General features: G+C 42.1%; 1 protein-coding gene and 1 pseudogene across 8 annotated transcripts in view; both read left to right on the top strand.

The window, feature by feature from the left end:
* The window catches only part of Tmem232 (transmembrane protein 232), a 285,084-nt gene that overhangs the window by 85,518 nt on the left and 175,376 nt on the right, over nt 1–24,190 (top strand). For all 8 annotated transcript variants that reach the window (XR_003952145.1, XM_006524493.3, XM_006524492.3 and 5 more), the window contains 2 exons: nt 5,122–5,276; nt 19,179–19,302. Coding sequence is in view for 7 of the 8 variants with exons in the window: in XM_006524493.3 (XP_006524556.1) it covers nt 5,122–5,276; nt 19,179–19,302 (279 nt within the window). In the remaining variant the exon portion in view is untranslated. The remainder of the gene's footprint in view (nt 1–5,121; nt 5,277–19,178; nt 19,303–24,190) is intronic.
* Nucleotides 16,868–17,437, top strand: Gm18736 (predicted gene, 18736; annotated as a pseudogene).

Below are 24,190 nucleotides of genomic sequence, written 5' to 3'. Positions count from 1 at the left end.
AGAGATAATAGAATGTAAAAGGTACAGCAGCAGCTATTTTTTTCTCCCGTCTTTATTGATGCTATATTGCAGTTCAGGATTTATCGATCTATCCATCATCTCTTATCTTCTGATTCTACTAAAAGGGCCACGCATAGCCTGCATTGGCCATTGTGAAGTATCTTACGTTTAATGCTCATAGAAATGGAGTAAAAGCAGTTGCTAAATTTGTCCTACAACCAATGCTAGAATTGTTTGAAAGTCCCGTAGAATTTACATATTGTAAGATGCACGATAAAGATCCTGTGACTTCACCTATAGGTAGGAAACGTCTGTCCCCTGCCCTGGACAGTTTCTCCCTTTAATGTCCCTTTAAGTGACCCAGACCCTAATTACCACCAGCTTTGATAAGGGGTGCACTTTTATTAACTTTGCAATGGCAGAGCCCAATTGCAGGATTGAATTTCTGTCCTCTAGTCAGGAGCAGAGCTGACTTTTCTAAGCACAGTTGTCACATGGTAGTAACAATGTAGTTCTTTGGAGGTTGTGAAAGAACTCAGCTAAAACAGAGTAGCCTCCCCCCTTATTACATATTATTACCTAATGTATAAATAGTTTCCTGAAAAGTAGCAGATACACCAATTTTACATTCTGATGTGATTAGCAGTCTTATTCTCTCACACCACAGTACTCAGTAAGCAAAAGGATGTGACCAGAATCTGAGATACTCCACTGAGCGTCAGCGATGCTAAGAACAGCATCATAACGAGATGTGTGTTTTTTCAAATTAGGGGCATTATCCAGTTATTTCTGTTGATATTTGGCTAACACATTTGTATTAAGAGGTCTTCTCATGACAATGTCACTGAGGCGTTTTGTCTCAGGGCAAAATGACTGAAAACAGGACAAAACTCAAAACTCGGCGTCTGAGCAGCCACAACAGAACCCATGCCTCCAAGCTTATCTCTGTTGTAAGGGTCCGATCAGCTGCTTCCAGGGAGTGTACTTATACTCTCATAAATGCCAAGGCAGTGGGCATCTCACAGAAGGCACAGTGCAAGCTGCAGCATGATAGAACGAAGCTGGGTGGCACAGGAGGAAGATGGAGGAATCACAGGAGATGGTAAAAGAAAAGGAAACAGAGGAAAAGGAAAAGAAAAGGAAAAGGAAAAGGAAAAGGCAGGTAGGCAGAAAACAGTGGAAAAAAATATTCTCTGAAGTCACTAAATTCTGTGTTTGGTGCTTAACAAATTATCATCCAGTAAAAATCACTCCCAATTTCTTTCTTTCTTTTTTATGTCTGTGCACATGCTTATGTGTATCCAAGTGTACATCTATGTGCATCTATGTGCCTGTGGGATCATCTTGCCTCTGTCCCCCAGCCCATAGTAACTATGATTACTGACCATCGCCACTCTGCCTAGTTCTGTTGTTAGTGCTGAGGACCTGAACTCAGGTTCTTATTCCTGTGTAGCAGACACTTCCCTGGCTGAACAGTCTCCCAACACCATCCTTTTGCCACTTCAAAGCTACCACAGCTTGACAATTTGCGAAGTAAAATAATAAGGAATTATAGAAAAAGTAAAGTATACGTTAGATTTTTATTTGATCGAACGTGTGTATAATCACTCTGCCGGAGAATTGCAATGTTTTAAAAATGTTCTTTAAACTCTGTGCTTTCGATGACAGCATTAGTCTCCCAACCACAGGAGGCTGATTCAGCATAAAGGCAAGAGATTGTGCGTGTCACATAATAACTGTCAGGGCTGCTCTTTCCTGGTCTGCCACAACTGGATTGAACCACATGATTATCATCATTACATGAATCCTTTCTTTTTGATAATGCTAAGGCCATGAAGGCAAAGGTCAGGGGGAGGAGCACACGTGTGTCAGGGACAATGGGGTTCATTCCTCAGTGTAGGCAGAGAGGAGAAGAGGGAGCCCGCACTCCCCGGAGGAACTGTGGATGCTTGCAGACTTCTGGGCTTTTTATTTTATTTTTTTCAGCATTTGGACCTGGAGAGATCAAGGGGAGCCTGAGAAAACAGGCGCCCTCTTTAGATTCTTCTATTGAAAAGTAGGGGTGATTCTATGCCTGGATATTTTGTGGGTGACACAGTGGCTTCCTTTTTGTCTGTGCTTAAGAATAAGTGTTAGTAGAGAGCTTTAAAAAAATCATGGTCGGGGGCTGGTGAGATGGCTCAGCGGTTAAGAGCACTGACTGCTCTTCCAAAGGTCCTGAGTTCAATTCCCAGCAACCACATGGTGGCTCACAACCATCTGTAACAGGATCTGACGCCCTCTTCTGGTATGTCTGAAGACAACTACAGTGTACTTACATATAATAAATAAATAAATCAATCTTAAAAAAAAATTATGGTCTAGGGACTAAAACACCAACCAAAGAGTACATGTGGAGGGATCCATGGCTCTAGCTGCATATGTAGGAAAGGATTGCCTTATCTGGCATCAATGGATGGGGAGGCCCTTGGTCTTGTGGAGGCTCCATATGCCCCAGCATAGGGGAATGCTAGAGCGGTAAGGTGGGAATGGGGTGTGTGTGTGTGTTGGGAACACCCTCGTACAGGCAAAGGGGAGGGAGGATGGGATGGGATGGGTTTTTTTTTTCCAGAGGGGAAACCAGGAAGGGGGGCAACATTTGAAATGTGAATAAATAAAATAACCAATTAAAAAAATAAAGAAAAAAAATCATAGTCTTGGAGTAGTATCGGGGACATTTGTTTGTGCTTGTGCCCAGCAAATCAAAACGACCTAACTGTATCAGACCAAACTGCAATAAGAGGAATCAAGTCAGTTGTCAACAGCAGAGGTGCTTTTCCTCATTCTCCACACCGTGTAAAAAAACAACATCATATACATTGAAATAAAACATAGATTTTTTAAAATTTCTTTTTTTAATTAGGTATTTATTTCATTTACATTTCCAATGCTATCCCAAAAGTCCCCCATACCCTCTCCCCCACTCCCCTACCCACCCACTCCCACTTCTTGGCCCTGGTGTTCCCCTGTACTGGGGCATATAAAGTTTGCAAGTCCAATGGGCCTCTCTTTCCAGTGATGGCCGACTAGGCCATCTTTTGATACATATGCAGCTAGAGTCAAGAGCTCCTGGGTACTGGTTAGTTCATAATGTTGTTCCATCTATAGGGTTGAAGATCCCTTTAGCTCCTTGGTTACTTTCTCTAGCTCCTCCATTGGGGCCCTGTGATCCATCCAATAGCTGACTGTGAGCATCCACTTCTGTGTTTGCTAGGCCCCGGCATAGTCTCACAAGAGACTGCTATATCTGGGTCCTTTCAGCAAAATCTTGCTAGTGTATGCAATGGTGTCAGCGTTTGGAAGCTGATTATGGGATGGATCCCCGGATATGGCAGTCTCTAGATGGTCCATCCTTTCGTCTCAGCTCCAAACTTTGTCTCTGTAACTCCTTCGATGGATGTTTTGTTCCCAATTCTAAGAAGGGGCAAAGTGTCCACACTTTGGTCTTTGTTTTTCTTGAGTTTCATGTGTTTAGCAAATTGTATCTTATATCTTGGGTATCCTAAGTTTCTGGGCTAATATCCACTTATCAGTGAGTACATATTGTGTGAGTTCTTTTGTGATTGGGTTACCTCACTCAGGATGATGCCCTCCAGGTCCATCCATTTGCCCAGAAATTTCATAAATTCATTCTTTTTAATAGAATCTTCACCTGGGCCGTTTCATTATGGCTTGCTATTTTGAGACAGAATCTTTCTAAATTTCCCAAATGTTAGCTTCAAGTTTGACATCCTCTTGTTTCGGCCTCGCTTTTACTGGGCACCAGACTATGGGTCTTGGTCACACAGCTCACCTCTGAATGTTTTAACACAGATATTTACTTCCTTAACTTAGTAGTCTCTGTAGCCATGTAGTGTCTATGACCTAGAAAAGTATTGCTTTAAATTAATTGGTCAGGCCGTCTCAAAAATTTAAAACAGATCTATTATATTCCTGTTTTTGTAAACTAAGTTTGAAACTGGAAGACCACCAGGCACACAGGCTGAGATGCCGAGGGCTACTGAGACAATTTCATTTATATGGCTTTTACTTTTTGACCGGGCTCCACCACAAAGCAGAAAATTGAGTTATCTGAGCATTTACCACAGTCAGCATGTCTCAGTCCAAAGCCTCACATTATCTCAGAAGACAGCTTCCCTGTGGAATATTGTAACACCCCAAACATGGTTTTGTTTACAGTTTCTTTTCTGAATTACCGCTCCCAGGGCCAGTGAGTTCCTGCAGACCTTGACTCTAGCAATTCTCTCCAGCATCTAACTATCCCTGACATGGAAAAAAAAAATCAGTACATAGCCAAAGAACATAACTAAACAGCTTACCAGAAACTTGAGAGGTTTTAATTTGAAATTCTGTATGAATCTCCAGCATTTTGAGAGGACTCAACATGAAGACTGTCTTTAGATTTTTAGCTCTAATATTTCATATAATAACTGAGGACAATGAAGCCCTTCAGATGTAAAGTGTTTCTTATCAGTATGGAATGTGAACTGCCATTGAACCTTTGAGGCAGGGGCAAGGGTGGGGTGGGGTGGGGCTGAGAGTACTATGATGTCATGGAATGCTAATCACTGCAGCAGATCAATTACTTAATGAAGCTGTCATGGAATACTTGAAGAAAACAAACAAAAAACATAGTATCTGAATTTGTAGTTAAAGAAACCCAAGTGATTAACAGGCATTGGCCACCCTCTATGAGGCACCTATTTGGTTGTTAATGCAGAGAAACCCAGGTTTCAGAGCCCAGTTTGTTAAAACTTTCCCAGTTGCCTCTTGATCAGGTGTTGTGAAGAAGGGAGACCCACAGAGTCCAAGAACAGCACATCCAACAGTGGTCCTTCAGAGGTTTTGGTGTTTCTGTCTTACCGTAGACTGATAGATACATTGAACACAGGGACTTGTAAACATTTTGTGTAGCTACTAGGTTTATTTCAGCTATCCATACCTAAAAACACTTTTAAATGATTCTACAAATCTGAGTGAATATTCACTTTGATTTGTATATTTTAAAATGTATTTTTCAAGTCTGTGCAAGTCAAAGAAGTCTTTGGCAGGTCAGCCTCCATAATAATCATGTCATTTCAGAATCATTTGCAGCTGAATAAGAGGGGCTACGAAGTCAACCACCTGCTCTGGCACAGTGTGGCCGCCTGGTCCTGCGTTCAGAACAATCGTCCTCAGCTCACCGAAGTGCTGGAACACCTCCTCTTCTACAAAACGCAGCTTCAGACGAAATGCTGGTAAGGGCAAGCCTATAAATCCAGAGTGACTCCAGGAGACCTTAGTGCCCGAAATGTTAATCACGGCTCAGTTGACTAAGAATACACTTTATAGTCTCATCTCCAAAGACAAAAGCCATGCGCATATTTTATACCAGCTATACCAATGAATTGTTGCAGTCTCTGTTGTCCTGGTTTGCTGGCTGCTCTGTGTAGTTTGTCTCTATTAAATGAAATGTGCTAGAGACAAGGAATTCATTCCCGTGTTTAGAACATTTCTTCCTTCCCATGTTATTAGATCTCAGCAATGAGACCAGCTATCATGGATTTCAAATGACTGTGCTGATGTTCTTTCTTTGTGCTTTTCCAAGAACATACAAGAGACAATTTGATCTCAGCAAGGGTTTTAGTTCATGTGTTAATTTAAGAAGGAGTGTAGATGCCCTACAAAAGCAGGCTGGGTACAGAGGAGGGAAGACCTTAGTTTTTATAGATTGACCAGGGATAATTATCTATATTTGTAGAGTTCGGTGTATTGTTTAGTGTGTGTGTATGTGTGTGTATATGTGTGTGTATGTGTGTGTATGTATAAATGTGTGTGTATGTGTGAACTCAAGTTAATTGACATACCTACCACCTCTCATACTTATTTGTTCTTGGTGAGAATGTTAAAACATACTGTTTTTACATTTTGAACATACGTGTTGATGATGGTTACCATGCTATGTGGATCGCTACCGCCCCATTCCACTGTTTAACGGTTCCTCCTTCTGTACAGCCACTGTCCTCCTTCCAGGGTTCAGATTAACTTCCCATTAGATTTCTAAGAGTTTGGGTTTCCCATGGAAGATCATGCAATCTTTACCTTCCTTTACTGTCCTATGCACTTAGCAGGGTATTCCCCAAGTTCCCCAGTGTTGTCACTGCAGGCAAGCTCTTTTTCTCTGAACTGAAGGCTGAATAGTCCTCCATGGGACATAAAGTCCACCTTCTGTCAATGCTTAGGGTGAGTTGCTTCTGAGGAAAACCCCGACACATCCTCGGCATTCTGAATTCCATTTCTTTGGATGTTTAATCAGAAGGGAGGTTGCTGGGTCATAGAGCATCCTACTTAGAATCTTTTGAGGTGTTTTAAAACTCCCATCTTGGTTTCAGTTACGTTCTAACCTATCAAGGGTTCTCTTCCCTCACAATTACCTTCCATTTCATTGCACATACCCACAGTAAGGGGTGTGAAGTGAGAGTTCACACCCACGGTAACAGGTGTGAGGTCATACCCTTGGTAATAAATATGAGGTGGGAGTTCACTGCGGCTTCAATCTTTATGATTTTATTAGTGAGGTGGAACATAGTTTATATAACTGTGAGCTGTTTGTGTGGTGTCTTTTCAGAACTGTTGAGTCAAGACCTTTTTTTTTTGGATTACAAAACATAATTTACTATGTGATTGGCTTATATACTTACATCTACATTTCTTTCTTTCTTTTTTTTTCAAATGCTTTCTCCTTTCCAGTCTCCCCTTCGGAAACCCTTATCCCATCCTCCCTCCCTCTGCCTCTATGAGGGTGATTCCCCACTCACCGACCCACCCTCTCCCATCTTCCTGCCCTGGCATTCCCCTACATTAGGGCATCAAACACCCTTAGGCCCAAGGGCCTCTCCTCCCACTGATGGCCTTGTTGGACAACAAGGCCATCCTCTGCCACATATGTGGCCGGAGTCATGGGTCCCTCTATGTATACTCTTTGGTTGGTGGTCCAGTCCCTGGAAGCTCCAGGGGGTGGGAGTAGGGGGCAGGGGCGGTCTGGCTGGTTGACACTGTTGCTCCCTCCATGGGGCTGCAAAGCTCCTCAGCTACTTCAGTCCCTTCTCCAACTCCTCCATGGGGACCCCAGCACTCAGTCTAATGGTTGGCTGTGAGCATCCACCTCTGTATTTGTCAGGCAATGGCAGAGCCTCTCAGGAGACAGCCATATCAGGCTCCTGTCAGCAAGCACTTCCAGGCATCCACAAAAGCGTCCAGGTTTGGTGGCTATATATGGGATGATCCCCACGTGGGGCAGTCTCTGGATGGCCTTTCTTTCAGTCTCTGCTCCACACTTTTGTCTCCATATTTCTTCCTGTGAGTATTTTGTTCACCTTTCTAAGAAGCACTGAAGCATCCATATTTTGGTCTTCCTTCTTTTTAGGTTTCATATGGTCTGTGAATTGAATGTTGGGTATTCCGAACTTTTGGGCTAATATCCACTTATCAGTGAGTACATACCATGTGTGATCCTCTGTGACTGAGTAACTCACTCAGGCCTCTCTCAAGGCCCATCCATTTAAGGCCTTTGTCTTTTAAATTGGGTTATTTGCTTGCTTGCTCTTGAATTACTTGAGATCCTTATTTACCTGAGATAGTAATTCATTGGATGCATATACTGTTTCTCCATATATGAATTCTCTCTTCTTCTCTTTCCCTTCCTCTCCCTATCCCACTCTATCCTCCTTTCCTTCTCTTCTTCTGTCTCTGACAGAGCCCCATGTAGCTCAGTTTAGATTTGAACTTATTGTGCGATCTAGGCTGGCCTTGAACTTATGGTTTTCCTTCCTGCTTCAGACTTACGTTAACTGTTTAACCATTTTTGAATGTTGTTGTATCAACACATATTTAATTAATTTGCTGGCCATCTATGTTTAAGGTTGTTAGCAGGCCTTTAAGAACCAGATATTTCATAGATTTGGGATTACAATACAATACAAATGGCTGTTACTTTAAAAACGAAACTGGAGTCATTTTATTATGTTTGCCAGAGCCTAGAACAAGGTTCCAAGTGTTCCAGTAGAGGACATTTCCCAGGACATCCCTGCACTGTCACTGGTAACTGCCTGGGTCATCTGAAGCCTTACTTCTTTTATCTGGGAGGATGTGAGAATCAACTAGTAAGCTGGGACAAGTAACGAGTAGTGTTGAGGAGTAGAGGGGTGTACTGATCAAGTGGTCAATAGTACCAATGATAGAAAGGACACAACGATTGTCTGAATATTCTCAAATAATTTTGATGCTCTTTCTTGTTTCTCTTCCTTTTAAGAAAGTAATCTTTCACTAGAAAAATAAAAACACAATTCTAGTCAACAAAACACTACTGATGTTCAGAGACCGACTGTAACCGTTGAGAGTGTGGCCTTGCTTGCCACTAAGCCTGAGAACTTGAGTTCGATCCCTGGAACATGCATAGTAAAAGATGAGAAGCAACTCCTGAAAGCTGCCCTCTCACCTGCACACACGTGCCTGGCTATGTGCCTGTGTACATGGATGCATACAGGCATGTGAGCAGACACACACATTACATAAATATAAGGTTATCTTTAAAAGGGCCATTGTCAGTGTGCTATTGCTGTGAACAGACACCATAACCAAGGCAACTCTTATAAAGGAAAGCATTTAACTGGGGTTGGCTTACAGTTCAGAGGTTCAGTCCATTATCATCATGGTGGGAACATGGCAACATCCAGGCAGATATGGTGCTGGAAATGCTGAGAGTTCTGTATGCTGGATCTGCAGCAGGAAGAGAACTGGCTTGAGTTTATGACACCTGAAAGCCCACCCCCATAGTGACACACTTCCTCCAGCAAGGCCACTTCTACTCCAACAAGGCCACGGCTCCTAATAGTGCCACTTCCTGTGAGCCAAGCATTCAAATACTTGAGTGTACATGGGCCATTCCAGTTTAATCCACCACAAAGAAATTGACTAAAAACATAAGCTTGCACTAAATCTGTTCAGGATAGCATCACATTTAATATAAAAGTAACTTTTCTTACTATGGTATTTAGAGGACTTATACACCAGCATGTACAGATGATAAGAGGCCATGACTGCAGATAAAACAAAGCATCGATCTACTTATTGGAACTACACCAGAAATGCCTTTATGCCTTCTAGGGATTCTTTTCTATCATTCTCATGGATTACTCTATGATATACCTGAGGGTAATGCGGAAACTGGGAAAGCAAACGACATATTTAGAATAAATTGAGATACTGAAAGGGCTGGTGAGAAGTGGGCTCTTGACCGAAGATTTTCTTGACCGACACTGGAGGAAAGACACCTTTTCTCAGCCTCCAAACTATGACACCAGTGAGGGCCAAGAGGATCAACCCGAGAGATGTCAGCTCCTGTGGGTATCAGAGACAACACAATGATGATTAATGCTAGATATCTAATGTAATGAAAGACAACTTAATTAAGATGCCCAATGAAGTTTCATTTATGGTGGCCAAATCTGTGCAAACAAATAAGTAGTTCTCATCTGCTCAATCCGATTGGTTGGTTTGTAGCTGACCCATTTATCTCCCTGTTACATAACTCCATTTCTTATAACCCCGTTTCTAGACTTACCTATAACACAAAAGGAATCAAAAATCAATATTTAAGTCTGAAAATAGGGTCTGGATCTATGAGAGGGGACACACACACACATACACACACACACACACATTTAGCTTGCTGGAAGGCAGGCTAAATGTCATATGCTGTTTTCGACTCTCAGTGTTCTGCCCCACAGGGTGGCCTTACCTAAAGTGCCCCATTTGCTTTGGAGAGCTAGCTCAAGCCAACTCCAAAGGTTTTCAAATCTAACACGAAAAAAAATTATATTTCTAATTGAATTGCTGGCCTACAAAGAAATGACGTAGCATGGCATTTCAGAGGAGTGTCATCACATAAAACCCTACCTCCCAAAGCAAACCAACCAGTTTATGTGCCCATGTATGCATTAAAAAAAAAATCCTGATGATTTAAAACTGGGTCAACATGGCAAATGCTTGTCAGACTTTAGTGTATTTGTGTTTGCCTCAAAATAAAGAAAGAATCGGGTGCTTGGGCGACAATAGACCTCGTAGTTTCCTGCCAGGTCACTGCCGTCGTCCTTTGTATCCTCAGCCCTGACAGCTCCAGCGTTCACGGGCATGTCTCACTTAGAAGCATTTAAATAAAAGTCACGGTACTGTCTTTCTTCATTCTTCACAGGCTGAGGTGGCTGTGTGTGAGTTCCCAGGTTTCTACTTTGTTGGTTTTCCTTGGTTCCTATCCCAGTCCTCATAGATCTATAGATCCTTCTCACTGTTTGTAAGCACTTAAGCTGCTGGTGGGAAATATACATGTATGTATCACCACATCATCACACAACGCTCAACCTAAGTCAGGAGACCTCAATTTGAATTGCTTACTACCTGTGCCATTTTCAATAAGTCACTAAACACTGATGAATCAGTTTGTTGACCATTTAGAGAGAAAAGAGCCATCACGTCTCCCTTCCATTTCCTCCCTCTAAGCCCTCCCACATAACCTTCTTCTCTCTTTAAATCATGGCCTCCTTAATTGTTGTTACATATGTGTATATATACAGTACATAATAGAATATATAAATGCATCCTGCTCAGTCTGTATAATGTAAGTTGTATATGTATGTAGTCTAGACTTAAAAAGTTTCCGAGAGGTTTAAGTAAGATAATTCTCCCCCACCGACTCTATGTTCTTCTAACTCCAATCTGAGCTGATTTTCCTCAGCTAGTTTCTGGCTGACTGAGATTTGTACTTTAGTGCATTTCCTCATGAGTTAATCAAATTGGTTCATCCTACTCTTCTCTTCTTCCCTCCTATCCCCGCCTCTTCCCTCCTCTGTGCTCACTACATAGCCTCAGCTTGCTCTGAGTTCACCAGGTAGACTAGGCTGGCCTTGAACTCATAGAAATCTGTCTACCTCTATTTCTACCCCACCTCCCTTTCCTAACCTAGTGTCTAAACCGGTGGCAAACACATCAGTTGCAGCTCCCACATGCTCCCCACACTCCCTCTCTTCCCACCTGCTCCCATGTGTTGCGGATAGCCCTGGGGCTAATTATATTTGATGTTAATTCTGTTCTCCTGTGAGGGGCTGGGAACAAGGAATGAGTCAGCAGTCAGGTGATTTCCTGTAAACTGTCTGCTCACTGTAGTTTATAAATGAAGGCTAGAGCCGGTGATTGGGAGGAGAAAGAAGGGAAGGTGGAGCTGAAGATTTTGGGAGAGAAAGAGAAAGAGAGAGAGAGAGAGAGAGAGAGAGAGAGAGAGAGAGAGAGAGAGAGAGAGAGAGAGAGAGAGAGGATAACGGGAGAGTAGGAAGAAGGAAAGTGGAGCAGAAGCACCTGGCCTGAAGAAACCGCAAGTTATAAGGGGTCTCTTATAAGACGGTAGAGTAGTGGTAGATCTGCCCAATCTAGGCGCACAGCCTAGAGTTGTGTTTTCATTGCCTGGGCTTATTTGGGTTGGAGATTTACCGCAACACCCACATGCCCCCCCCCTTTCCCACGTGCTCCCCCACTCTCTGTTCCCACGTTCTCTCCCCCCAACCCCCAACACTCTCTGTTCCCCCTTTCACACCCTTCTTGCGAAGCATCAGCTACAGTTGTCATTTCCTAACCAGCCTTTTGGATATAAATCTCTCCACCTTAAGAACGTGTCCCACGCTGCCAGGATCACAACATAAATGTGATTGCACCCCTCTTCAGCTTGACAGCATTTACTAAGGAATGGCTTTCCGCGTCACAGAAGCTGCAGCCCAGCCAATGTTGCACAACTTACCGTGGTATTGGAAAACCAATAAGAGCAGAAATGAAAAATCCTGTTGGCTGGATTCACTGCCATTAGCCACACGGTCAGCCGAAAGCAGCCCAGGGGAAGGCTGAGAGGAGGAATCGGTGGCCATGTGCCCGACGAAAGGTAGCCATTGCTACCTGACAATGGCTTTGGTCTCCTTCAAACATGAAGGAACTTCTGTGATCCCGCGAATGAAACCCTTTCAGCAGACAGGATCAAGGGCAGAATTTTCGTGTAGTCATCTCTTTCAAATAATTAAAAAAAAATCTAAGCAGCACAAGAGAAATACATTCTGTAGACTAAGGGTCAAATCAGTGACAGTGCACAGCATACCCACAGACAATGAAGACCAGGCTAGTAATTTATACTAACCCTATTCTACTTGGTTTGTTTCTCTAAACTAATTATTTAAAAGTTGCTACTTTCTACTTGAAGCATTTTACTAAAGAATCTAGTTAAATGATATATTTGCGTTTCATCATGCATGCTTCTGGGAATCCCCCTGTCTCCACCTCCCGTCTTGTCAGGAGAGCCCGAGGAATGTGTTCCATGTCACATGGATCCAGCTTTACATGGATTTGGGGGATCAGAACTCAGTTCCTCTTGGGTGGCCAGTTCCTTACCCTCTAACCCATATCCCTGGGCTCCCTGGAAGAAATATTTCTAAGAGTTATGGTCGTCTTTGAGTAGGTAGACTGATACTTGTTTTCAGCCCTTGTGTACGTAGTATACATTTTCATGGGTCCCAGAGACTATTTGTCCAGTTTTCAGTTTACGGATCTCAGAGTGAGAAGATAGCTATGAAAGTTGACATTTTAAGGTAAGGGATCTGTGTTGACAGCAGTTAAGGTTGTGGCGTTGAGTAGCTGAAGACTGGGCCTTGCCATCCTGACCATCAAGGACCGCCACGTAGATCTCACCTCCGTAGTTTACCCACGAGAAAGCCCACACCTGCATTCCGGGGCATAACTTCTTCCTCTCCAGAGGACTTTTTAATGGTTTGAATATCACTAACTCAGAAGAACTATGAAGAGATGGATGATAGATAAAATGAAGCACAGAATTAAGATGCTGGATGGCTTTTTGTTTTTGTTTCTTTTCTTTTTTTTCCCAGCATCTTAAGGTAAAGAATTATCTTCCGTATTTCCCCCTGATCCCGTGACTTGACTCAATGGATAAATGTGGGAAGCGGTTTCCGCTGTGCCTGCGTGGCCTAATTGGTAAACAAGCAATGTGCGCATGTGCGAGTGTTTTTGTGCCAAGTCACGGCCCATCCCTGGCCGTGGTGATGAGGCTCTGGGAGAGCAGCCAATCAGGTGTGGACACGCTACACTAAGGTGTATATAAGCAACGCCTTTTTGGTGCTTGGGGTCTTCCTCTTCATGTTGAAACTGGTGTAATAAAGTTGCTGCAGAAGGATCCGGTTTCTCACTCGTGTGTTCTTGCTGGCGAGACAATAGTACGGTGAGAGATAAACGCAATTTTTTTCCTGCGATTATTTTCTTCTCTTCTCCTTCTCTTTCTCCTCCTCCTCCTCCCTTTCTTTCCTTCTTTCCTTCTTTCTGTCTGTCTGTCTGTCTGTCTTTCTTCCTTCTTTCCTTCTTCCTTCCTTTCTTTCTTTCTTTCTTTCTTTCTTTCTTTCTTTCTTTCTTTGACACAGACTGCTGTGAGTGGTTAGTCCCTAGATTGTCTCATAATCCAGGTCTACCAATTTTATGGCTTGTGCCGTTCCTGTAAGTTGCTGTGTGAGTGACTGTGTTTGTTATCGGGTTTCAAGGTTGTGTGGATTTTGATATTAGCCAGTGCTTTCTGGAATATTTATGGTGAGGTTGGAATATCCTCTACAGTAACCAGTTGGAGACCTTTTAATTCCATTTTTCTAAAGGAGCCACCTGTTCACTGGCACATATTTTGGAGGAATACACTGAACCTAGAACTCTTAGCTGTTGATGGTCTCACTTCCTTATGGATGTGTGTGGGTGTCATTGAGAAGCCTGGATCCATCTCTTTATTTACATAATTAGGGGAAATGCACAATACCTCTTACCTTATGTGGTCCCTGTTTAGTTTGAAAGCTTTGTAAGATCAAGTCGCTGACAAGGGAACCTTTTCTGCATTTTCAACTAGCCCGAGAAGGCGGTCTTGGTGTGTGAGAGGGTTCAGCCTGTTCCAGCTCGAGCTCTTCTGTGCGCATTGATTTTCAATTCAGGCTTTTAACAAATTTCAGCTACCATGTATTGATGCATCTAGTCTATTCTTGGCAGGAGCAGTTTTCCTTATAGAAGGTCTTGCAGTCAACAGCGATGATGGAAGATGGTGTGCTTCCGGCAAGGGAGCATTTTTTTCTGCCATGAGTAGCTGGCACGGAGATGGTTTTTCAGTCCATAGCTCAGTGAGAATGCCCTAGTTTAGACACAATTTGCCAGACGTAAAAGAGAACAGAAGAAAGACTGAGGAGGTATGCTGTTCTCAGGCAGGGTGGGGGAAGCTTGGACCACCTATGGAGCATTCTTGGTGAGTGTGAGTGAGAGGCATTCCTCCTGGAGGCCACTGAACATCCCTCAGCCACTCTGAGACTTTACCAGGAAAGTAAACAAATTTGTTATCTTTTGATACTGGAGAAACAAATTCAACTCAGCTCAACATTTGAATCCAGCTGTTTCAAGTTGGTAATGACCCATGATTACCAGATTTTGCTACTTATTTATTTGTATAGACAAGTAAAGAAAAACTGAGCTAGGTGGGAGACTCTGAAAGCAGATGCACCAGTTGGCCAGGGTAGTGGTGGAGTTACAGAGTTAGGACTCTGGTGATGGCTTTAAAGTCTGAGGGACTCGGGGCTTTCTTGATAACTTCTAAAAAGTCCTAAAAACTTTCTTGCTCTTTCTGAGGGTAAAAGACTGCTGGCTTAGGCGATTAACACCTGTAGCCTGACAGTGGAGGACTAAGCAATGCAGCCTTTGTTCTATCTCAGCAGAAACTGCTGGGCTCTAACTTTCAGCCTGCTAGTCGGAAGTCCCAGGAAGAGAACACACTTAGAGAAGTGATTATAAAGTTTATTACTAAGTTGTAAAAAGTTTCCTATGAAAGATATCTAAGGGGAAAAACAGAAAGATCCTAAGGGGGTGGGGGAGGAAATATTCTCTAAGTGGGGAAAGGGAAAAAATTCTAGTCTAAGTGGGGAAAGGCAAAAAAAGGTCTCCTCTATTGATGATTCTCACGCTTCTCTTTGTCCTCAGTACTTGTACATCTTTCAGAACACATGATCACATGTTACAAAGTTCATCACAAGTTCACACACAAAAAATCACAAATTGAAATAGAAGTTTACAACGGCGAATGTTTCCATGCATATCCATTAGGAGTAATTATCTGGCTAAACATCCATCATCTGTCTGAGCTCCACAGGTTCACTGAAGGTTTAAAACCATAACTAAGCTATTAGTGAAGTTTTGTATAGATAAACCCAGTCGGTATTTTATCTTCTGTCCTAGCACCTACAATAAATCGTTAGTTGCCTTTTAATGACCGTTGGTTAATTGTTTTACACCTCTTGGAATGTGCTCTGAGTAGAAGAAAGTCTGGTTACCATCTAAGAGCAATTAATTGGTGACACTTGGGAGGGTTCTCATTGCAGCTTTGACTATTAGAAAAGGACTTAATAGCAGTCCCATTAATAAAAGAGCTTAATAATCACAGATATAATTTTAGCAATTCTTATAGGATCATCATTAAGACTTAAGTCATCTATTTGTCTATATGGCATCACTACAAGATAGTACATCTTCGTGGATCTGCAGAGATCTGCTTCAAAGGGGGTGTGCATCTACTTAGTGGTTGTTATATATGTTTAATAATAACAGGAAAAGCATATTAATAGCAGGATCTTTCCTAAAATAAGTCCCTCACAGCCTTGCTTAATGAGGGCTCACCTGTCACAGGTTATATAATAATCCGAGGCAGGCCACTTCAGGATGATCACCTGCTAGTTATTAGCTTGTCCCATTATGGCTCCTGACACTTAGCAGCAGAGCTAAGGCTCTCGGCAGTATTTCTGACTCCGAAGTCCATGTCTGCACACGTCAAGTTAGGTGTGTTGGTTGGGATTTAGTCTTCTCTGTGTTAGAGAAACCCAGCTGCACTCTGTGACCAGATAGGGCTTCAGTTACTGCACAGGACAGGCAAAGTACTGTGACATAGATGCTTAGGTCCTCTGACTCCTAATCTGTCACCCCAGCATGTGGCGTTCAGAGTTGTTACTACAATGTGGAAGTTTAAATCTGGTATTAGAATGTATTCCAGGCAGGAGGAAGAGGATCAGTAAAGGAAATGAAAGTTCTTTTTAAAAAAAATAAAAAAATGTATATACATATCTATATGTATCTATATGTATGTATATACATGTGTGTGTATTTTATATATATATATGATATTTTATTAGCCAGAGGAAAATAGCCTAGGAATTTTTCTTTTTATGCTCCCTTCTGTGTTTTTTTTTTTTTTTTTCAAAACAGTCCCATTATATAGCCTGGACTGGCTGTGACCTTGTATTCCTCCTGCCTCAGTTTATTAAGTGGTGGAATTTCAGGTGTGTGTCACCCCACCTAGTGATATAATTTTTTTTAATTAGGTATTTTCCTCATTTACATTTTCAATGCTATCCCAAAGGTAGTGATATAATTTTATTTCTATCTCATTGATCAAACCAATGTCACATGGTGTTTTCATTCTCCAAGTTAATTTTGAGTCAAATGTACTGCTCTATAACTTCGATATAATGTGTACTTAGATATAATCTCAGTATATTTTTATATAGATCTGTCATTTTTGACAAACCTACTCATGTATTCCATCCAAGAGACACAACATTCCTTGCCGAGGGGACAATCTGTGCCAAGCATTTTGCTGTCTTGGGTGAAAACCAGGCAAAAGTCGGCATCCACCACAGGGAGGTTTAGTGTTGAAACTCTTAAGAATCGACTTAGAAGGTGCCGGCGCCTGCAGCAGGAATTGAGGAATTCCTCTATAAATGGTTCTAAGAGCGGGACAACCAGAGCTGGTGGCCTCGCGCTTGCTAGTATGAAGTGGGTGCCACTGTCAAACCTGCATGTGGACGTCCCAAAGGATGTGACCAGACCTACGATAACCACTTCCGATGAGCCAGACACGTTGTACAAACGCCTGTCCATCTTAGTGAAAGCCCATGACAGGGCTGTGTTAGACAGCTATGAGTACTTTGCCGTGCTCGCTGCTAAAGAACTTGGCATTTCTATTAAAGTACACGAGCCACCAAGGAAAATAGAGCGCTTCACTCTTCTCAAGTCGGTGCACATCTTCAAGAAGCACAGAGTCCAGTATGAGATGAGGACACTCTACAGATGTTTGGAGTTAAAACATTTGACTGGAAGCACAGCCAGTGTCTACCTGGAGTATATCCAGCGAAACTTGCCTGAAGGGGTGGCCATGGAAGTGACAAAGACGCAGATACAGCAGTTGCCAGAACACATCAAGGAGCCGATGTGGGAAACGGTTCCCGAGGAGAAAGAAGAAAGCAAGTCGTAAGCCTCAGGGATGGCGGCTGTGCCAGGATCCCGCCGGAGCATGTGTTCCATGGAGAGCGCCCCCCTGAGGGGAGTCAGGGCCACCTGCCCTTGCTCGGCTGGGGCCTCACCCTGGGCAGCCAGGTGGGAGCAGGCTGGGTTTCAGGGAAGCACCACTGTATGTTCTCTATACCAGAGGATGCTTGTGTCCCGATTTGAACAAACATTAGCAAACTTCTGCATAACCCAAAACAAAAGAACCAGATTTAAACATTTGTGTAGCGCTGCTGACTTCTTGTTAGCCTGTGCTAATTTTATTTTGTTCTTATTTATTTATCCATCCATTCATTCCTTTTTATTTCTGGAGCTCATGGAGATCTATCGGCCTCTGCCTCCCAAATGCTGGATTAAAAGTGTGTCCACCAAAAAAAAAAAAAAAAAAAAAAAAAAAAGAATCGACTTAGAAAAGAAAGATCTGCAAAGCAATCTGGGATGCCAGAGGAGATGTCGTTATAGTTAAGTGCGCACCAAAGGGAGTGTGTGTGCGTGTCTCGGGCTTCTCTGTGTGTCCAGTCCGCCACGTTAAAGAGAATGGTATTTGAAAAATCTGAGATGAATCCAAAGCTGCCAAATTTAAATCAAGTAGGACAATTAGTGTGAAAGGTCCCCCACCCCCACCCCCGAGATCTTTAGAACTCTATTAGTATATTTAGAATGGTCTTTGTCTCACAGAAGGCATTCCTCTCTGTACCTCTCTTAACCTATTTTATTAGCATCTATTAACCGTACAAAGCAATGGGGGCTCTGTTGTGGGATTTTCATACAAGCAGAGAATGGACTTTGATCATATTTACCATTCCTTTGCTCCCTTTCCCAATCCTTTTGCCCCGCCTCCTGCAGGCTTCTGTCCCTTCCCCATAGAGGGCCTATTCTATGCCTTTCTTCCTTCATGTCTTGGGGGTGGGGTGGGGTTGGGACAGTTTGCCTAGATTTCAAATAAAAGGAAAATTTGTGTGTGTGTCTTCCTTAGCCTGCCATAACTCACATAATGTGTTGAGTGTTTGCATAGGGAAAGCATGATGAATATACCTAAGCTGAGTCACCTGATACAACACAGTAGTGAGATTCAGACACACTTGTTAAACATCTTGGATGCTAAGCTTATTAAGTACCTAAAGCCAAAGCTACAAACAGCTCTCTATGCGGGCAATTTCACATTTGCGATCTCTTAACTCTCCTTCAGCCTGCACAGACCTTAGTGGGGTGAACTGAAAAACAACGGCACGGAATGCCTGATTTCTCAAAAACCTCGTTATCTATGAATGCTAACGGCTAGCAACTTCCAGTATAAATTCCCACTTATATAGCATTAAAAAAAAAAAAAAACCAACCTGTGATCTTATACTTTCTCTGTGAAATATACATTTTATTTCGAGATATTTCACTTTTCAAAAAAATGTAGCATAATACCAAGATGGTTTGTCACGGAAAGAAAACCCTCCTCAAATTGACCTGGTTGAATCATTTTCAGGAAAACAACTCAGAACGTCTTGTAATGACTCAAGGGTACTCATGAGAGTCACAGCCTTTCACTACTGTGTCAGGCAGGAATGTGAAGAGATGGGAATGTTTCATGGTGCTTATGACTCCAGCCTAGTATTGCAAACTCATATAGAAATTTTCTTTGACTTCAATGCTTTTTCATTAAGATGGATTACTATTATTATTTATTAAAGTCTTTATCACTGTTCATAATTCAGGTTGGATTCAGCCCTGGCTTTGATGGTCCTGGGGGAAGCTGCTAAGCTGGACATGGCCTGCTTGAAAACACTGATGGACCTAGTGACAGATTTCCTTGAGAACATCTTGTCTGCTCAGAACCAGGTAACACCCTGCAGTGTCGCTGTGAAAGTGGACAGGAATGGAAACATGCTCTGGTCTTGACAGCACTACATGTCACATTTGAGCACCTGGTGTGTATAAATCGGTAATAATTCTAAGTAAATATACAAGCGAATGCTCGTTTACCACAATGTCACTATTTATCACACTTTACGGTTATGTCTGCTAACTTTTGCAGCTGTCCATCACTAGAAAACAAAAACCACGTGGCAGAGTTAGAACTAGAAAACACGTTAGCATTGTATTCTCTTTCATAGCTTGTGTCTGTCGCCCGAATTCGGTCCTTAACTCATCTCTTAATCCTTTATCATCTTATATTTATCCTTCCTTCTTCCTTTTTTCCTGAATGTTATAATGTAACCATGTGTACATCTGTTTACACATGCACAAACATTATTGGCCAGGTTCCACTTGTGAATGAGAAAGTGTAAAATTCAGTGTGAGGCTACACAGCTCCAATTCTCAATGGCCGTTCTAACCGTATAGAAGCTCATTAAGATATATAGATTTGGTTGTGGCTAATTTTGGCGTGTGGTTTATTTTGTATGTAAATTATTTATCTATTTATTTATTTTTATTAGATATTTTCTTTATTTACATTTCAAATGCTATCCTGAAAGTTCCCTATACCCTCCCCTCGCCCTGCTCCCCTACCCACCCACTCCCACTTCTTGGCCCTGGCATTCCCCTGTACTGGGGCATATAAAGTTTGCAATACCAAGGAGCCTCTCTTCCCAATGATGGCTGACTAGGCCATCTTCTGCTACATATGCAGCTAGAGACACGAGCTCTGGGGGTACTGGTTAGTTCATATTGTTGTTCCTCTTACAGGGTTGCAGACCCCTTCAGCTCCTTGGGTACTTTCTCTAGCTTCTCCATTGGGGGCCCTGTGTTCCATACTATAGATGACTGTGAGCATCCACTTCTGTATTTGCCAGGCATTGGCATAGCCTCATCTGAGACAGCTATATCAGGGTCCCTTCAGCAAAATCTTTCTGGCATATGCAATAGTGTCTGGGTTTGGTGGCTGATTATGGGATGGATCCCCGGGGTGTGTGTGTGTGTGTGTGTGTGGTACATTTAAACAATGGAGTACTCTGCTATTAAAAACAATGAATTTATGAAATTCTTGGACAAATGGATATTTCTGGAGGATATCATCCTTAGTGAGGTAACCCAATCACAAAAGAAGTCACTAGATATGCACTCACTGATAAGTGGATATTAGCCCAGAAACTTAGAATACCCAAGATACAATTTGCAAAACACAAGAAAATCAAGAAGAAGGAAGACCAATGTGTGTAAATTATTTATGATATTATTTATATACACGTTTGAAAATTTTACATTTTATTGGAAAGGGGATCATTTCATTTTGTATTGTTGACTATTAAGTTTGTTTCTGATTTTTAACAGTTAACAATATTGAACTCTAATCCTTTTTAATTTTTATTTTTTTAAACCATCTCATATATGAATGCAGTGCATCACTGTCCTATCCACGCTAATTGCCCTTCCTCTCTCATCCCCTCCCATCATGCTCACCCTTTCTACTTCATATCATTCTCTTTCTCCTCTTTATCTTTGATTTTCCTTTTTTTTGTTTTGTTTTAACAGAAAATACAAATTTATACAATTTATTCTGATTATGGTTTTCCCTTCCCCAAGTCCTTCCAAATTCTTCCCACCTCCCTACTCACCCAATGCCACACTCTTTCTCTTTAGGAAGCAAACAAACCAATGCCAACTAACCAACCAACCAACCAAAACCAAAAACAAAAAACAAACACCCCCCCAAAAGCAAAACCCTCAAAGAAAGTACACAAGAAACAACATATATAAACAAAACCCATAAAAACACAAAATTTGAAACCATAGTATGTAAAGAAAACATGTAGAAGGTTTCTGATTTTGTGTGTGTGTGTGTAATAAATAAAGTAATCAAATAATAGAAGAAGATAATACACCAAGGGAGCCCTGCAGTACCAGGAATGGGTTACATCTAGTTGGGTTGTTGGCCAAAGTGCTCCCATAGAACCCCTAAACAGCTCAGGCTATTGCCAAGTGCATTGCTTGCCCTTCACAAGCTGAATGCTGTGGAGCAGGTATCTGTTGAATTAAATATCTAAATATAAAAATATAAACCCCAGTGGCGGGTTTGCTACCCGCCTCAATGGTTCACATTCTGAATGAAACACACACAGCCTTTATGTTTTGATATGCCTAAACAGCTCAATCACTGGGCCACTGCTTCACCACCACAAGGTTAATCCTGAGCTATTTTACTAAGTTCTGTGTTCTATCTTGGTTGCTCTGGACCCAGAAGGCTGCCCAACTGGGCTGCGCTCTCCTGACTCCTTCAATGGTGGCCATGCCTCTCTCTCCTGAACTTTTCTCAGGCATGGGCAGCTCTGGGAAAATTCCAAAACCCACCTCTGTCTGTCTTCCCCAGCTATTGGCCGTTGGCATTTTCCTTTGCCAATCAGAACCAACTGGGGGCATGTTCCCAGAAGCTATGTGCAGACACTCATATAAGCAGTTTTGGGTACCCAAATTAACATTAGAATATATGCAATATAGCAGCTGCATATTTCCACTCATTCTCCTGGCCCTCTGAACCTCTCTCCTGACTCCTCTGACACCTGATCCTGCCCCCTTTCCCCGCTCCCACCCAGATCCCTCCTTCCTCTGCCTCCCATGATTATTTTGTTTCCCCTTCTAAGTGGGATTGAAACATCCTCACTTGGGCCTTGCTTCTTGTTTAACTTCTTTGGTTCTGTGGGGTACATCATGGGTATTCTGATCTTTTGGGCCAATAACCACTTATCAGTGAGTACATACATATCCTTTTGGGTGTGGGTTACCTCACCCAGGATGTTACTCTCTAGTTCCATTCATTTGCCTGCACAATTCATGCTGCCATCATTTTTAATATTTGAATAATATTCCATTGTGTAAATGAACCACATTTTCTGTATCCATTATTTTGTTGAGTGACATCTGTGTTGCTTCCAGTTTCTGGCTACTATGGATAAAGCTGCTATGAACATAGTGGAGCATGTGCCCTTGGGGTATGGTGGAACATCTTTTGAGTATATGCCCAGGAGTGGTGTAGCTGGGTCTTCAGGTAGAACAAGTTCCAAAATTCTTGTATGCTGCAGAATGATGGATCCTGATAATGTATCCAGTCTCCTAGCCTGTGTCTTTTTATTTGGGAATTAAGACCATTGATGTTGAGAGATAATAATGACCAGTGATTTTTAGTTCCTGTTATTTTGTTGCTGGAGGAGGTATTATGTGTGCATGATTCTCTTCTTTTGGGTTTGTTGTGAGATGATTAGTTTCTTATGTTTTCTTGGGCGTAGTTACCCTCCTTGTTATGGAGTTTTCCTTCTATTATTCTCTGTAAGACTGGATTAGTAGAAAGATATTATTTAAACTTGGTTTTGTCATGGAGTATCTTGGTTTCTCCATCTATGGTGATTGAGAGTTTTGCTGGGTATAGAAGTCTGGGCTGGCATCTGTGGTCTCTTAGGGTCTGCATGAACTCTGTCTAGGATCTTCTGGGTTCTAGAGTCTCTGTTGAGAAGTCAATAGTTCTGCCTTTATATGTTACATGGTCTTTCCCCTTGAAGCTTTTAGCATTCTTTTTTTTGTTCTGTACATTTAGTGTTTTGGTCACTATGTGGCAGGAGGATTTTCTTTTCTGGTTCCACTTACTTGGTGTTCTGTAGGCTTCTTATACATTTATAACCATGTCATTCTTTAGGTTGAGGAAGTTTTCTTCTATGATTTTTATTGAAAATGTTTTCTGGTCCTTTGAAATAGAAATCTTCGCTCTCTTCTACTCCTATTATTCTTATGTTTGGTCTTTTCGTTCTGTCCTGAATGTCCTGGATGTTTTGGGTTGGGAGCTTTTTAACACTTTGTATATGTGTCAGTATCTTTTGTGGTATCTTCTATGCTTAAAATTCTCTCTTCTATCTCTTGTGTTCTGTTGGTGATGCTTTTGTCTGTAGTTCCTGCCCTCTGTTCTAGGTTTTCCATCTCTAGGGTTGCCTCCATTTGTGACTAATTTATTGTTTCTACTTCCATTTTTTAGGTCTTAGACCATTTTGTTAAATTCCTTTACCTGGTAGATCATATTTTCCTCTTTAAGGGATTCTACCTGTTTGTCTGTGTTTTCTTGTATTTCTTTAAGGGAATAATTTATATCCTTCTTGAAGGCCTCTATCATCTTCATGAGATTGTATTTTAGGTCAAGATCTTGCTCTTCAGGCGTGTTGGAGTATCCAGGGCTTGCTGTGGAAGAACTGGGATCTGATGGTGCCATATTGTACTGCCTTCTGCTGATTATGTTCTTGTTCTTGCCTTTTGTCATTTGATTGTCTCTGGTGTTGACTGGCCTGGGTGTCTCAGATCGGAGCAGGTCTCCCCAGAGGCAGGTGGAGCTGTGTGACCTAGGTTAGATCAGTCCTTCTGGGAGGCAGGCAGGGCTGTGGGATGGGGGAGCAGGCAGGCTAATCTACCATGAGTGCAGGTGGAGGTATAGACTGGAAGAGTGGGACAGATACCCCATCTGCTGAACTCTGTTGGGGGGGTCCCAGCTGGTATGGGTATTGTGGCAGGGGTCTCACCTGTGTCCCTAGTTAGGGCAGACCTCCTGGGAAACAGGAAGGGCTCTAGGCTTGGGGCGTGGGCCTCCGATCTGCCATGGGTGCAGGAGGCAGTGCAATAGATTAATTTACCTTTCATTGACTACTAAATTGGATGTTTGCTATTTAACATATATATTAGTTACTTATATTTCTGAACTATTTTTAATAAAACATACTCATCAAAACTAAGCTTAATGAGTACATTTAGTTTT

The sequence above is a fragment of the Mus musculus genome, chromosome 17 (genome assembly GCF_000001635.26).
Source record: "Mus musculus strain C57BL/6J chromosome 17, GRCm38.p6 C57BL/6J".
In the NCBI taxonomy this organism is placed as follows: domain Eukaryota; kingdom Metazoa; phylum Chordata; class Mammalia; order Rodentia; family Muridae; genus Mus; species Mus musculus.
Note: the sequence above shows the minus strand (reverse complement) of the source record. Positions and strands in the feature narration are given on the sequence as shown.